The sequence below is a fragment of the Lichenostomus cassidix genome, chromosome 7 (genome assembly GCF_008360975.1).
Source record: "Lichenostomus cassidix isolate B80296 chromosome 7, HeHo_3.0, whole genome shotgun sequence".
Classification (NCBI taxonomy): domain Eukaryota; kingdom Metazoa; phylum Chordata; class Aves; order Passeriformes; family Meliphagidae; genus Lichenostomus; species Lichenostomus cassidix.
In genome coordinates this window covers 3065117-3081321 of record NC_139488.1, presented here as the reverse complement: position 1 = coordinate 3081321, position 16205 = coordinate 3065117, and the positions used below count along the sequence as shown (strand labels likewise).

Genomic DNA, 16205 nt, shown 5'->3' with positions numbered 1-16205 from the left:
GATACCAACAAGTGAATAAAAAAAAATTGAAAAATACAAATAATTTATTAAATTTTTAAAGAAAAAAGGACAAAAGGTATTAAGAGTTTAAACTACAATTTACAGAAATTGATAAAAAGTATTTAGGCCATTGATTTTATTCAGTTTAAGTTTATTTCAGTTGACGTTTTCTTGCTTTTAATTGATTTTAAGTTGTTGTAGTTAATTTTAGTTAGTTTTAGTATTAATTTATTTTGGCTAATTTTAATCAGTTTGCAATTGTTAAAGTAAAATCTAAAAGTTGAATGTAATTAGCAAACAGGAATGATAAAAAGAAATTTTAGAGTTGATCATACCACCTAAAAACGAAAATTATAAAAGTCAGAAAAGTCCTTACAAGATTAAATTTTAATTAATTTAATTATTTTTTTATTAAGTATACATGATTTTTAATCGGTTTCATGTCAGTTAAATTTTGATTGATTTTAATTGGATTTGATCCAATTTAGCTAATTTGATTTTATTTTTTATTAAGTTTAGTAACATTTTTAATGGATTTGATTTGACTTAGTGAATTTTGATCAATTTAGTTTAATTGGTTTAATGAACTTTTATAAATGTTATTAAAATTTTATTTACTATTAAATCAATTTTAATTATTAAGAACAGTTGTTAAAGTGAAATTTTTATGAGAAGTAGTTATAGAAATTATGGTGAAAGAATACAAGTAGATTTCACTGAGGTATCAAAAGCCGGAGAATATAAGTGCTTGTAATAGTGGAGCAGCTCACCCACTAAGTAAAGACATTCCCAACTGCCTGAGCAACGGCTCAGACAGTAAATAACCATCTTTTAGAAGATATCATTCCACGCTTTGGTTTAATAAATACTACAGACAGGGCACGCATTTGACATCCAGAATAACACAGAATTTAGCTGAAGCCTTAGAGACACGGTGGGACTACCACACCCCACAGCATCCACAGAACTAGGGCAGAGTGAAAAAAATGAATAGTACCCTAAAAGCTGATCTTACTGAAATGTTATGAGCCAAGTGCCTTCCTTTGGCTCTGTTGAATATTAGAAAGAGGCTACTAACTCAAAGCATTCCTCTGGAATTTGCGATATCTAAAATAAAACCAGGTGACAAAGCATTGACAAAATCATGAAAAGAAACATCTCTAACCCCATGTTGTAAAAAGACTTTTTCTAGTTTTTTAACCACAGAGACAGTGATTCAAACAATGGGAAAGGATGGACACATGTATTCCGAGTGAAAAGACCAATTCAAACTAAAAACTAGATGGTTACCTCTGTTCCTAAAGAGCTGAAGTTACAACTCCGGAGGGAGAACTGACATCAAAAGTCACCAGGATCTTCTGTTTAGAGGATGAGTGCCCTTGTTATTCCTTTGTTTGTATAGTATCTTGTTATTCCTTTGTTTGTATAGTTATTGCCACTTGCCTTTATTATTGCTTTTGTATGCATATCTTTATTTGTATAATTTGTCATTACTATGAGGAGAAGTGGTATTACCATTGCAGAGGAGGCTTCCCACAAAGAAGATTATGTAGAGGAAGTATAAAAGAAGAAAGTTGCATTGCTCAGAATATTTTAAAAGATGCAGTAAAATTAGGGATAATAAAATTAGATTCCCCACAGTGGTGGGAACTATTTATCCACAAAGAAAAAGGTAAATGGGACAAAAAGGCTGAAATAATAAAAATAAAATACAGGTTGAGAAATCGGGCACCCTGTAACACTCTGCCGGTAAAAGCAAAACTTGGGGCACTCTCAAGCAAAGGTGTGTAAAATGCAACCTACAGTACGAAGCCCATGAAGACTATCCCTGCTGTCGAGAAGATGGATTACCCTGCTGCTGGAAGCAACCCAGTGGGGCAGAGGAGACAGAGGGATACTGAACGGTGGGGAGTAACCGTACTCTTAGTTGTGCTAAGTCTCTCCAGACAAGGAGTGCAGGGATCCTCATACTCACCTGCATGTTCCAAATGCCTTCAACCCATCTGCCGAGGGTGCAGAAAAGGGTACAAACAAGCCCTAGCCTTTCACACCCATGTGAATGCAGAATGCTATGACCATAGAGAACTTCAACCCTGCTCCATTCCGAGACATAAATTATGAGTAGCACGAAATAAGAAATTCTAGGCTACCCATGCCTGGATGGAAATAGCTATGGTTATAGTAGCTCCCCCTGCCCCAGAGGAGAAGAATACATTTGTTTTACCAGATCAGGAATGGGGGGTTATTCAGATGGAGGGGGCATTCAAGACCAATATAAAGAGGAGTTAGTTAAAAATTTTACTACTCACTCAAAAGCCCAACCTCGACCCTCAAAACCGAAGTCAATTTTATATAAAGAATTAAGAGACACATTGGAGAACTCAAACTTGAAAGACCTGAAACAGGGAATAAACCTATTCGTAAGCCTTATGCAGAGTAGCTAGAGAATTAAATGTTACTTCCTGCTGGATTTGTGGAGGGCCCCAAATGGCTGAACAGTGGCCCTGGAGAGGTAAAGGATTGGAACCAATGTAATTATTAATTTGGAATAAAACGCATAGATCTAGAGAAAACAGAGCTGACGGGTGGATCCTCAGCCATGAAGCAGTGGGGCAATACTGTGTAGCTAGAGAAGGAAATCCATTTGGAAAGAACCTCAGAAGCACCCCCTGTAAAATGGTATTAACCACTAACTCTACCAAAAGCATAGGGTATTGGTGGCCCAAACCTCCCCAAGGATATTGATCAGTAAATTGTACTAATAAAGTAATATACTAGAAAAATGAGACAAATGCCAATCCTTTTAAAGGAGTGATTGATCTAAAAATATTTTGGGAAAAACCTAGAAATAATAAGATAGAGTGGAGAGCACCAGATGATTATATTAGATTTGTAGTAAGAAAGCATACATTAAATTGCCTAGCAATTAGAAGGGAACCTGTACCATAGGGATGGTACAACCAGCATTTTTTTCTGTTGCCCAAACACAAAAGAGAATCTTTAGGAAGACCTCTATATGAAACTCTAAGTAGGGAAAAGCACAGCAATATTAACATTGGAGGGACCCAAAAATGGAGTGATAAGAAATGGCCTCCAAAAAGAATAATTGAATATTATGATCCAGCAACTTAGGCTCAAGATGGCAGCTGGGGTTATCGAACACCCATTTACATGCTAAACCGAGTAATTCAACTACAAGCACTTGTTAAAATTGTAAGTAACCAATCATCTGATGCCCTGAAACTAATTGCTAGACAATTAACTCAGACTAGGGCAGCAGTATATCAAAATAGATTAGCACTAGATTACTTATTGGCGGAAGAAGGGGGAGTCTGTGGAAAGTGGAATACCTCAGAATGCTGTCTGCAAATAGATGAAAATTGCAGATGAGATCACAAGACATGCACATGTACTAACCAAAGCTGTGCAAAAGCACAGATGCTGCCTTCAAACTGGATGAATTGCAACCTAGACCTCTCACCTTCCAGACATCTCCTTCCCCAACACCCCCACCAACATCAACCCCCCCCAACACCAGCACAGAAGCCCTCAACACCCCACCAAAACCCCACCTGGCCCCATCCCTGCGCAGAGCTAGCCCACCCTCCAGCAGAGCCCCTGGTTCTCTGCACGTGCCGCGGGATGGCACTCGGGAGCATCTGCTCCGAGGCCTTCCCAGCTACCGAGCTCAGGCTGCCAGGCCTTTGGTTGCCGGATCATCCTTCCGACCCTTCCTGTGCGTGGCTGTTACATTTGCACAGTTCCAGTCAGCTCAGACTTCTCCAGTTAACCAGGACTGCTGGTGAAGGATTGAGAGCAGCCTGGCAAGCTCTTTCTGCAGCTCCCTCTTTGCTCTCGAGAGGGGAAAGTAGAATACTCCCCGGGAAAGCAACTGGTTCCACAAGGAGGGGGAGGCATCAGAGCCTACTCAAGTTGGCTCCTCTAAAATCCAGGGTGTTACAGGCTCCGGAGGATTGCTGTGCACAGAAAGTCGGAAACGCACTTCTGAATGCAAAGCAAGTTTTATTTTGTTAGCTGCCATCGGAACCAATAAAACACACAGAACCCTGCATCTGGGAAAAGCTGCTCAACAGGAGAAGGAGAAGGAGCATGGTGCTCTGGCAGGAGGGGAAGGCAGGCCGAGAACCTTCAGGGCATCCCCCGCATCAAAAGGTGTGCATTTTGTCCTTCTCGCCCCTCCACCCCAGAAGCAGGCCTGATATCTCCCCCTCTGCAGTGGAATTTTTCCAGTTAGGACATCATCTCACGTGTGGCCAGCGCACGAGACGAGGCTGCAACGGCTTACGACACCACCTCCATGCCAACAACAGCCCCATCGTGTCTGGCTCTTCTATCACAGCTTAACTTCCCATCGATGGACCAACCCACCGTTTCTCTGAAGGGTCAAATTCCCACCAGTGAAACAAGAAGCTTCTCTTCATTGTCTGTACTTCATCATCTTGTCGACGTGCGCAACAGCAGACCGAGTGTGGCAGGGCCTTAGACACGACCTGGGTCCCTGACACACAGGGTCCCTGTCCCACTACTGGCCTTCAGTGGGCTCAGAGTTAAAGCAAGACCTTTCACTCCACCGTGTTGTGGAAATGGACCCTTAGGACAGGGACCTGTCCAGCCTGATGTGCCCTTGTTCCTCTGCGTCTCTGCACAGAACACGGCGCAGAAGAGAACAGCAGCAGGGGCCTGTGTGTCCCTGGGCTCGGGTTTTGCGCCGCTTCAGCATCACACAGGTGCAGATAAAGTGAAGAAGCCAAACTGTTTATTAATGGCAGGGGAAGGGATGAGCTGGGAGGGCAAAAGGGGGATGGGGAGGCTGTGAGGGCTGCAGGGAGGGAACTGTCAACAGGGAGGGAGAGCGGAGGAGAAAAAAGGGGATGGGGAGGCTGTGAGGGCTGCAGGGATGGAGCTTTAAACAGGGAAGGAGAGGGCTGAAACAACGCGAGCTTCCCACAGGCTCAGCCGTTCCCAGCATCAGCTGTGCCTGGAGCTCCAGCGGCACTCAGGTGCTGTCCTCCATCTCCTGCAGCTGGGCTGCAACAGAGAGCAACACAGCCGCGGTCAGAGCGCAAGGCGAAACCAAGGACACCGTCCTGCCAGGGCCATCCCACCCAGCTCCGGCCATGGCCGCAACAGAGGAGGGGCCAACGGGATGGGCCGGCAGCTGCTGGCCACAAATTCCTCCTGTGTCCCTGAAATCTCGCTGCGCTCTGCCCATGACACCCCTCATCCACCCAGGGAGCAGAACGCTCCGCACCCAGGGCAGGGATTACAGCTCCCGCTGACACCCCGCTGTCCTCACTCACTGCGAGCAGCTCTCTCTGCGAGCAGCTGCCCCACCACCATCAGGTACCGCCCGGCGCTCCCTGGGAACACAGAGCCCTGTGTCACAGCCCCAGCGGCACAGCTCCCCCACAGCGGCGCTGCCAGCCCCGGGGCCACACGGCCTCCTGCGCCGGCAGAGCTCAGCCCGGGTCCTTGCCGCATCCGGACGCCCAAGGAAGGGCACGGCTCCCTGCGAGAGCGGGGCGGCAGCAGCCCCGAGGCCAGGCGGGGCTCCAGAGCCCCGGGCCCGGATGCCGCTGCCGGGGCAGCAGCCGGGGCGGGGGCCGAGCTGCGGCGGGGCGGGGAGGGAGCCCGGGATCGTGCCTCACCCAGGAACCTGACGGCCGCCTCTCGCAGGGGCTTCACCGGGCTCTCCAGGCACGGCAGGCCGTGGCGCAGCTGCTCGGCCGCTCGGCTGCCGTCCTTCGGCAAGCTGGAGAGAGCGCCAGGAGGGAGGGCTTGGGGCGGGCTCTGCCCCTTGGCCGGGCTCTCCCTGCGCCCTGCCCTGGCCTCCCCTGCCCGCACAGCCCCGAGGCGCGGCCAGCAGCCGCTGGCGCCGCGCTTTGGAGGGGGCAGAGGGCCGGCGGCTGCCCGGAGAGCCGCGGTGCCGCCCGGGGAGCCGCACAGCCCAGCGGGGCCGCGGCTCCATCGGCACCCGGCTCGGGGCCAGGGCAGCCCGGAGAAGAGCCCGCCTGGTTCCTGGGTGCAGCAGCGGGCAGGGGCACAGCTGCCAGCCCCACACACTGGGCACCGGGGGCAGGGGGCTTCTCCAGGCTGGGGCTGGGGCTTCCAGGCCGTCCTTACCAGGCACTCGGCGACCTTCACCATCTTCTTCTCCTTAAGCAGCTTCTGAAGATCTCTCCTCTTGAGGAAGCTGGCCGCACGAAGCAGCGTTTGGTGAGAGGCCTGGGGAGCAGCAGAGAGCCGGAGGTGGCACCGCAGCCCAGAGCACAGGACTGGCGTCCCTGTGCCAAGGCCTGCGGGAGGCTGCGGCCTGGGAGGCACCGGGGCAGGAGGCAGCCGAGTCCCCTCCCAGGGATGCACCGGCAGCCCATGAGTCCTCACCTCTGCCACAAGCCGCTTCTCATTGAGGCAGTAGATGAAAAGTGGGTACAGGCTCCGGTCGACAATTGCCTTCAGGGCCTCTTTTCCCTCTTCCGCTACCGACTCCATCACCTTGCCAAAGAGGCGAATGGAGAGCAGCTGCACATGGTAGTAGTCCTGGAGGAAAGGAAAAACCTCAGCACCAGCTACTCCATGTTCATCTGGTCAAAGGCCCAAAAATCCACAGGACACAACACTTGTGGGCAGCAGCCCGTGCCTGTGGCTGGGGGCACAGAGCCTTACGTGGTCAAAGAGTGGCCGGAGTGCCTCAGCCAGCTTTGGGGCAGTGGTGCTGGACACCAGGATGTCTTTCTTCTGGAGCACATTCGTGAACACAGAGAGGGTCATTTCGACCACTTCTCCATCTCGATCACCCAGCAGCTCCACGAGCCTTAGAGACACAATGCCCATTCTTCTGGCCTGTGTGGAACACAAGGCTGTGCTGTGAAGCCGCGAACAGTTGCACTGCCAACACTCCCCTGGCACTGCAACCCCACCGTGCTGCCGCAGGGCCCAGAGGCCAAAGGCCTGTCCCAAAGCACTCAGGCAAGCTGAAGCAGGAGGCAGGAGAGCTGGGAGCAGCTGCCTCAGCTCCTGAAGCACAGCCAATCCTGGCTGGCTGCTTTCCCCACGCAGCCCCACGCTGCCAGCACGGCTTCAGCCACTGCCCCTTCTCACCATATGGGGGTCATTGCTGAGCATCACGAAGCCTCTGAGCGCAAGGCGACGCCTCTGCCCGCACTGGCTGTGCAGGCGCTTTGTCAGGATCTCCAGGACGCTGTCACCATATTCAGTCAAGTCCAGGCAGTCAAGGACCTGAAAGGCACAGGCACTGACAGGGGAGCCGGCTGGCAGGAGCCCAGAACCAGTCAGCACAGGGCCCAGGCAGCAGCACAGGGCACGGGCACCGTCCCAGGCAGCTGCGGCTATGAGAGGGCAGAGAGCTGGGAGGCAGCTGGGCGAGGCAGCGCTGGCCTTCAGGCTCACCTCCACAAGGAACGCCAGGGCAGGCAGCTCCCACCGTGGCTCCTCCCTGCTGAGCAGCCTGAGCAGGTGGAGTGCGATGCGGTGACACAAGGGGATCAAGACACGGTGCATCTCCCTGGCAGGGGGAAAAGGGCACCAAGACCCTGAGGTGGAGGGGCAAAACTCTCCCAGGACTGACTCACAGAGCTCTGGTCATTCCCCACCACCCTGGAAGCAGTTCCTTGTTGACACCCTCCCCCCCCCAGACTTTTCCAGTCTGCGCCGCCGTCCCTCGGTGACGAGGCTCTCTCGTCCATGGCCACGGGGACTGTGAGTGCCATTCTGGTCACAGTGCACAAATGCCGGGGGCAGCAGGGAGAAGGGGGTCTCACCTGGCCAGATGACCCACGGCATAGTGCTGGGTGTCAGCACAGAGCAGTGTGTCCCAGCCATACTTGTTCTCCATAGCCATCACCACATCATCACAGCACAGGCGCCAGAGCAGAGCCCTCATGGTCTGCACTGCAAATCTGTGTGCAGAGCAAAGGCCAGGTCACCCTGGGAGCACTGGCTCTGGCCACAAGGGCATGGAAGGGACAGGAGGACTGGGACCTGTTGGGGTTGGTGGGAAGGCGGTGTTCCTCCCGGCATGTTCTCCAGAAGTTATGAACTTCCTCTGGCATCTGCTCTGTGGTCACGACAACTTGGAATAGCAGAGCCACAAACAGGCGGGAGGAATAAATAATCATTGTCTCTTGGCACGCAGGCGCCAGGACAATCACCCACAGGGCCAGAGTTGCCTGCAAAAGAAGCAGCCCGAGACAGCACTCAGTGCCAAGGTGTCCATGTGGCAGGGCCTGAGGGGAGACCCATGGGGAGCACCGGGCCCTGTGGCCCCTGAGCCTGCCCCTAGCCCAGGTTTCAGCCCAGCGCCTGAGGCAGGGAGAGGATGGAGAGCTGCTGGAGAGGTGACCTGGGGGCGAGCAAAGGCCACTTCCAGAAACTCACAGCCGGGGCAAAAACATCCTTGTTGTCCCCATCAGAGGTGGACATGCTGTGCACTGGCCAATCCTCCATCACACAGAGCAGTGTGGGCAGCACCTTCCCCACAGTCGGTCCTGACGACGCTATTGTTTTCCACATCATCGCAGCAGCTCTGTGGGACCAGAGCTGTGTGTCAGGCGTGTCTCAGTCACACTACCATGCCCTGTGCAGCTGCAGAGGCTCATGTGACAGTGCCCCGGTGCCCTGAGGGGCAGGGAGGGAGCGTGGCAGCAGGCTGGGGAAGCAGAGGGGGCTGAGGGTCCTGGAACTCTCTGCCTGTCTGGCAGACCCCGTTGGACAGGTTCTCCAGGGTGATGGGCCCTAAAGGCTGGTGAGCCCTGAATTCTCAAGGCAGGAGAGCCCCATACCTGTCACATGATGGGGCACAGCGCAGAAGGGTCATCACCACATCGACAGGGTGTTCTTCAGCCAGCCTCAGAATGTTACTGCGCAGCGTGTCATCCACAGTGTAACAGGCCATGAGTCTCTGGTGAATGCTCCTCACTATGGCTGGCACCTGGGGGAGCCATGGGGAAGACTTGGAGTGCTGTCCAAGGGAGCAACTTCCCCATCTTCCCCCAAGTAATGCTTCCCTTCCCAAAACAATGTGCTGGCCCCAACAGCACATTGGGGGGGCCCAGCAGATGTGGCTTGAGGGGCCACACGATCCTGGGAGGCCTCCAGCCTTGGCCCCAGGCTGCTTACCTGCTGCTGAGAAGAAACACCACTCTCTTCAAATAAATCAAGAATGGGAGCATGAATGACAGTGGGAGTGGGCATGGTGTTAGTATTTGCGATGCCCTGAGTCTTTCCAGCGTCAGTGTTTGCGATGGCCATGTTGTTAGGTGGTGCCATGTCCCCTGTCAGTGCCGTGTCCTCGGTCAGTGCCGTGTCCTCGGTCAGTGCCGTGTCCTCTGTTGGTACCATGTCCTCGGTCGGTGCCGTGTCCTCCATCAGTGCCGTGTCCTTAGTCACTGCCATGTCCTCAGTCTGTGCCATGTCCTCAGTCTGTGCCATGTCTGCCTTCGCCCTCTGATCATTCATTGCCATGTCAGAATTTTCAGAGTGCTCAGCTGATGCTGTGCTGACATCAGCCTCTGTAGGGAGCTCAGTTAGCCTGGAGTCAGGCTCAGCTGTGCCCTCAGTAGCAGTGGTTTTGGTCTTTCCACGCCCAGTGCCCATGAATTTCCTGAAGGTCTGCAGGAGAAGGAAGGACACGGAAGAGAGGCATGTTCCATGGAGTGCTCCAAGCGAGGTGCTTGGCTGAGCGGGGACAGCACGCCCAGCCCCAGTGGGGATGGCTGCAGCTACCTGCGCTGTTTTGCGGAAGCGGCCACGGGCGGAGTCCTGCTGTTGTGTCTGGTCCGTGCCTGCATGTGGGAAAGAGTGAGCACAGCCAGGGCTGAGGGGCTGCAGGAGAGGCCAGAGAACACAGCCCAGGCCTGTGCTGCCCAGGCAGGGACAGCCCCGGGATGCCCAGGGGATGCAGCACGGCTGCAGCGGGGGGCAGCCCCGGCCCCTCTTCTAGTCTATCCATGGGCATGTTCCTGGGGGACGGGATGGGATGGGATGGGATGGGATGGGATGGCATGGCATGGCATGGCATGGCATGGCATGGCATGGCATGGCATGGCATGCGGCAAAGCTGGCTGTAGCCATCAGCCCTGTGGCCCAGTTCTGTCACTCACCCTCCTGCAGAGGCTGGAACTGCTCCACGTCTCCAGGCTGTTGTGGTGGGGCAGCTGCAGTGTCTTTCTTTGATTTCCTCCTGAACACTTTGAACAGGCTGAGGAATCTGGCGGCCATGCTACAGTCTGGCCTCGAGGGCACGTGTAACACAGATGCCTCCAGAAAACCCCAAGTCAAAAAAACCTGCAGTTGTGCCTGTGAAGGCAACTGCAGGAGTAATGCCTCGCAAAAGCTCCGGGTCAGGAAGTCCTGCAGTTGTGCCTTGAAGGCACCTGCGACAGAAAAGCCTCAGGAAGGCTACAGGACAACAAGTCCTGCACTCTGGTCTCGAGGGCTCCTGCCAAAATGACAGGAGACTCCTCGTCACGGATTGCGGTCAACAAATCCCACGGTCCGGCCTCGAGGGCACAGGCCACAGGGATGGGCGATGCCTCGGAAAAGCTCCGAGTCACCAAGTCCCAAGTTCTGCTCTCGGGGACACCTGCAAAGGAGAAGCCTCGAGGAGGCCACAGGTCACCAAGTCCTGTGGCTTGGCCTCGAGGTCACCTGCAGGAAGAACGCCTCGGAAATGCTCCGGGTCGGCAAGGAACGAGTGCGCTGTGGGAAATCCTCACGGCAACGCTCTGTCCCGTCCTGTCCCGTCGCGTGCTCCGAGCACTGAGACTTAGCTGTGTCGCCGCCAGCACCTATGTCACGGCGTGTCACAAAGGGCCCATGGACACGCCGTCCCGTGGCATCCCACGATGACCATGCTGCACCATGTCACAAAGAGCCCTTGCACACGCTGCCACCTGCCCTGGGGCCGCCCCCACCCCAGGATGGCTGCTGGCCATCCTAAACACAGGGGTGTCACACACACAAGGAAGGCGTGGGCCAGGGCACCAATGCTGCTCTGAGCCCCGGGGCTTGGGGAGCACTGAAAGCAGCAGGTGTGGCAGAGTCCCCACAAAAGCACACCTGCCAACCCCGAGCCCTGGCAGCGCTGGGAAACTTTACTTCCCCTTCCTCAACTCAAGTAGTTCAAAAAAGTTACAAACTTCCCAAATTAATTGCTGTGGCCTGGGATCTTAAAAGATGTGGAAGTTTGTGTCCCATCTCAAAGCAGCAGCTCATTTGTCTTAACGTCATTGACTGAGAGTCACCTACAAAAAATAAACAGAGGCAGGAAAAACAAACATTGATTGGTTTGCAAAGAGTTTTCCATGAAGGGATAATAATACGATAGTTCTATTGCGCCTTCGCTCTTTGGTTTGGCAGCGCGCCCTGAAGCCGCAACCAAGAGGTGGGCTGCGGAGCCGAGCAGCACCGAGCTCACGCTGGACTCTCCATGGCAGTGAGGCTCGCAGGGTTGTCTGTGGAGTCTCGGGGGATGGAGGCAAGCAAGAATCTCGGCAAGGAATTAGGAAATGCAGGCACTTAAGTCTAGAATCCTGGGGTTTATTGGAGGCGGAAGGCGAAGGAGAAGGGAAGTAGAAACGGAGCGGGATGTGGAGGTCAGAGAGGGGTCAGGATTTGAGGCTCAGGAGCCCTGAGCACACAATGACAAGGGGTTAAAAGGGAGTGCAGAACGGGAGTGTTTTATGGTAAAGGGCCAATCCGAGCATGTTGGAATGGGAACAGACAAGGGTACAAGGCAATGAGGTTACAGTGAGGGAGGGTACAAAATTGAAAGCCTAATGGGTGACCCGGGGGGAGAGAACAAAGACGAATATTCTGGAACACAAACCAAGTAAGGGATAGGGGAGGGGAGATGTGCAGGGCCAATGGACTGGTTGCCTGATGCATATTGATAGCGCCAGTCGCAGGGTGTCCTGGATGTGCACTGCTTTTGTCACCCTATCCAAGGTCTCAACTCACACCCAGGACTCTTCTTCCGGGGCCATTGCCCCCTGCGCCTGTTTGCTCTAGCCTATCTGGGCAAGAGCCACTGCTACATCTCCTCCTTTCCTTTTTAATAAAAGGGCAGTGAGGGAATGAACAATCAAGGACGTAAAACCAGCAAGGGATAAAATGATTAAAAGTGAACTTAACAAAATCCAAACAACTGATTTTAAAATAGAGCCCGCCCACCCCAAGAGTCCCCAACCCTTGAACAGTTCACTCAGCCAGTCTCTGGTTTTGGTTTTGAGTTCAGAAATGTGGCCTCTGATTTCATTTACTTTCGCTGAAATGCTCTGCCCATATGTTGAGAAGTTAAGGCAGCACATGCCTTCGAACTCCTCGCACCCATGTCCATGGGCCAATAGGAGGAAGTCGATGGTTGCTCTGTTCTGTAAAGTTGCATGCTTGAGCGTCTCCTTGTCTTCCAGGAGCTGGCTCAGGGCCATGGAAGTGAGCTGGGTGTGCGTGCTGAGCCAGCACTCAATTCTGTTAATGTCACCCGGCGCCTTAATGATTGCCACGCATGGCACCAGAATGGAGGCAGCGATCCCTTTTGATTTAGGCCAAGTGACAATTGTGCTGTTGCACTTTTCATCCACATTAATGGTGCTCTTTTTTTGGGTGAGCCAATCGGGCCGAATTTTTCCAATTTTGCAGCTGTGCTTTATCTGGGGCGAAAGTCACCAATTTAGCAAGGGTGCATGGCCCTCCCCGAAGATGAGCTGGGATTCCTGCCCAAGCTTGGTCTCCGCAGATGAAAAAGATCCCTTTTGGAAGTGACTTGGGAAGAGCTGAGGACCGAGACTTCCTAGAGGCAGTGAAGTTGCACCAAGAGGCTGAAGAGTATCCCCTTTCAGTAGAGTTTATGAACTGAAAGGGCATATGCTCCAGATCACCTTCCTCTTCCACACCTTCCCTGACCTCTGCATAATAATACGCTAGGCTATAAAATTCTATGCAGAAAGCTGCTTGTGTAGACCCCAGCAAGTCCAATTCCTGGGCTTCGCTATGAGCCCCGGGAAGTCTGGCAGTCCACTCATCCCAAGTGGAAGCGGATCAGGGTAGCTACAGTAGGTTCCTGCAAAAGGAAATTCATTCTTTTGTAGGGGAATCCCAATGAGACACGTTGCCATCGGGTCCTGCACTTGGTCGATGGCAAGGCAGAGCCCTTCTTGTCCCAGGGTCTTGGCGAGTGAGGTCCACACATTGATCTTCGGTTATGGGACCAGCCAGCCCTGGGCGCAGACAAAGATGATGGCCACTAGACTGGCAAGTTTGAGCACAATCTTGGGGTTCATTTTGGGTGGGCTTCTCTTCTTGGGGAGGACGGTGTTTGAGGGTTGACGACAAGGATAAATCTGCAACAAAACAGTGACAGAAACGGTTAAGTAGGCTGAAAATCTCTTTCTCCAGCCGGTCCCATTGGGGTTTAACTGAACTTTATTCAAACAAACAATTCAGGGAAAGGGTGGAGCTACAGGGGGTGACTGAAATGGGACTGGGGAAATCTGGAAACCACAGTAGGTTGATGTATGATTCAGGGGGTATAAGAGTTTCCTGATTTGTCTTCTTCTTTCTTCTTCTTGTCTCTGCTCAAGTGAGAAGGATTGTCCAATGCAGTGTAATGTTTTTTGCCGCAAAATGAACACACTTGTCCTGTGGGTCTGGGGAGTAAGGCTTGACCCATCGACTTGGGACCCGTCGTGGGCCTGCTGGGGTGGAGACACAGGCGTGTCCTCTTCCCCACGTGAACAGCGGGAAAGGGCCCTGGATCTGGCATGATTCTGGGTCTTTGATTACAACTGGTAGCTGTTCCTTTGGCTTCGCCGTGGTGTCATTTGCAAAGTGTCAGAACACGGGGGGGAGCGGCTCTGCAAATGAACTATTTAGAAAATTGATAGTGAAAAGCACTTTGTAGAGCCTTATTTGGGAAGAGTTGACTTCACTTCCCCCCCGCTGCCGCTCAAGGACTGGTTTTAGAGTCCTGTGGGCCCTCTCCATAACTGATTGCCCCATCGGTGAATGCGGGATCTCAGCATCTCAGTTGTGTGGCTTACTCCCCATTTGTTTCAAAAGTCTTTGAAGCAGTGCGAGGTGTATGCAGGTCCGTTGTCTGTCTTTAGTTGTTTTGGGACTCTGAGGGTGGAGAATGCTTGCATGAGGTGTTTGATGCAATCTTTGGCTTTTTCCCCAGAGTGGACAGAGGCGTACATGGCCCCTGAGAATGTGTCAATGGACACATGTACGTATTTTTCCCGCCTGAACTCTGGGAAGCGTGTAACATCAGTTTGCCAAATTTGACAACTTTCTAACCCTTGCGGGTTCACCCCTGAAAGGTATGATGGCATCTGGTTTTTGGCGCAAGAGGGGCAGCTGGAGATAACGGCCTTGGCTTGGTCCCTGGTCAACCAGAACATTCGCACAAGGGCCAAAGCATTTTGGTGGTAGGGCTGATGGCTGAGTTTGGCCTGTGCGAACGTATCTGGGACCGATGGTATGCCACCAAGTTGTGTGCCCTCCTGCTGCCCTCAGCTATAGGTCCTGGCAGCTCTGTGTGAGACCTTATGTGCATTACAAAGTAAGGTTGCTCCCGGTGGGATAGAACTTTTGTAAGCTCCAGAAGCAAGTTGAATATACTGAGGTTGGAAACTTCTTTTAGAGCCAAATTCTGTACCCTGGACACAACTCCAGCCACATAAGCGGAGTCTGTGATTAAATTGAGGGGTCCTGGAAACCTTGTGAATGCTCTGACTACGGAGGCTAACTCTGCAACTTGAGGGGATCTGGAGACTACCTTGACATCGACTTCCCACTGTCATGTCTTGGGGTTTCTCCAAGTCGTAACTGACTTGCAAGGAGCTCCTGAGCTGTCAGTGAAAATTGTCAGAGCTCCTTTAATTGGATTTTTGACCAAATGTGTTTTTTGTACTAATTTGAAGTTTGTATTGAACAATTTGTGGGTTTTGTGGCTGCTTTGAACTTTCCCAGAATACCCCACCAGGGCAACATGTAAACTTTCACTAAATTTTAAAAGATGGTCCAAATCGTCAGCCGAAAAGGGTAACTGAATCCACATAGTCAAGACCTGCCAGGGCGCAAAGCCGAGAACGTGCCTTTTTGATGACCTTCGCAATTAACTCTTGCAGTGTAGTCAGGGTTTTTGCAAGTTGGTGTGAAAGAAAGACCCACTCAATTATAAGAAGGGGGCCACTTTGTGTGACGTCCCATTGATAAATTAGTCCATGTGTAAAGCTTTTTTGCCAAGCAAAATTAGCTGGAATGGTAGTTTTGGGTCACAATGGTGCACTTGTCTACAGGAGATGGCTTCTTGCACCCGCTGTATGCAGTTTCAAGCTTCCTGGGTCAGGGAGTGCGGTGAGTCCAGGTCGTCCCTTCCTTAGAGCAAGTTGAATAAGGGCGACAATTCTTCCGAGGAGATGCCCAGCAGAGGGCGAACTCAGTTGATAGATCCACAGAGCTGGTGCAGTTCGTGTAATGTCTTGGGGTCGTCCTTGATGGATAGTTGCTGGGGAACGATGGTGTGCTCCCAGACTACCAGGCCAAGATATTTCACAGGACATGATTTTTGGACCTTTTCTGGGCGGAGTTGGAATCCTGCCTGCTGTAACACATGGAAGGTGAGAGCAAGGGTGACTGATAGTTGCTCTTCCGTCTTGGCACATATAAGAATGTCATCCATGTAGTGCATTATAATGGTGCCTGGGGACTGCATCCTGACAGGGGTCAGTACTTTGTAGACGTACCACTGGCAGATGGTTGGAGAGTTTTCATCCCCTGCGGGAGAACTGTCCAGTGGTACCGTTGCAGGGGGGCTCTGTTGTTTGTAGATGGCACAGAAAACGCGAAGCAGGGGGCGTCCGCCGGGTGGAGTGGGATGTGGAAGAAGCAGTCCTTGATATCAATGACTGCTAACTTCCATTCCCTGGGGAGCATCATGGTTGAAGGCATGCCAGGCTGCAGGGATCCTATGTCCTCAATGACCGCGTTTATTTGTTGCAGGTGGTGGAGGAGTCTCCACTCATTTTTGCCCTGTTTTTTCAGGACAAAAACGGGGGAGTTCCAAGGGCTGTAGGTTGGTGTTTTGTGGCCCTTGGAGAGCTGCTCCTCCACAAGGGACTCAAGAGCTCACAATTTTTCCTCAGGGAGGGGCCACTGATCCA

At 52.2% G+C, this 16205-nt stretch overlaps 2 protein-coding genes across 4 annotated transcripts in view; one reads left to right on the top strand and one right to left on the bottom strand.

The window, feature by feature from the left end:
• Positions 1-16205, top strand: part of LOC146434325 (maestro heat-like repeat-containing protein family member 1) — a 38589-nt gene that overhangs the window by 11909 nt on the left and 10475 nt on the right. The gene's annotated exons all lie outside the window — the stretch shown is intronic.
• Positions 4760-11035, bottom strand: LOC146434326 (maestro heat-like repeat-containing protein family member 1). 2 transcript variants are annotated; one of them, XM_085065801.1, is made up of 14 exons: positions 10143-11035; positions 9766-9824; positions 9160-9651; positions 8823-8971; positions 8419-8566; positions 8023-8210; positions 7803-7940; positions 7432-7546; positions 7123-7260; positions 6688-6864; positions 6406-6561; positions 6145-6246; positions 5670-5773; positions 4760-5049 (listed from the first exon to the last, which is right to left on the bottom strand). In XM_085065801.1, exons 1-14 carry the CDS (start codon positions 10258-10260, stop codon positions 4974-4976), a joined length of 2160 nt encoding a protein of 719 aa, XP_084921927.1. In that variant the 5' UTR covers positions 10261-11035; the 3' UTR covers positions 4760-4973. The 2 variants fall into 2 exon arrangements, with proteins under 2 accessions (XP_084921927.1, XP_084921928.1); XM_085065802.1 differs by having other exon boundaries at positions 10758-11035.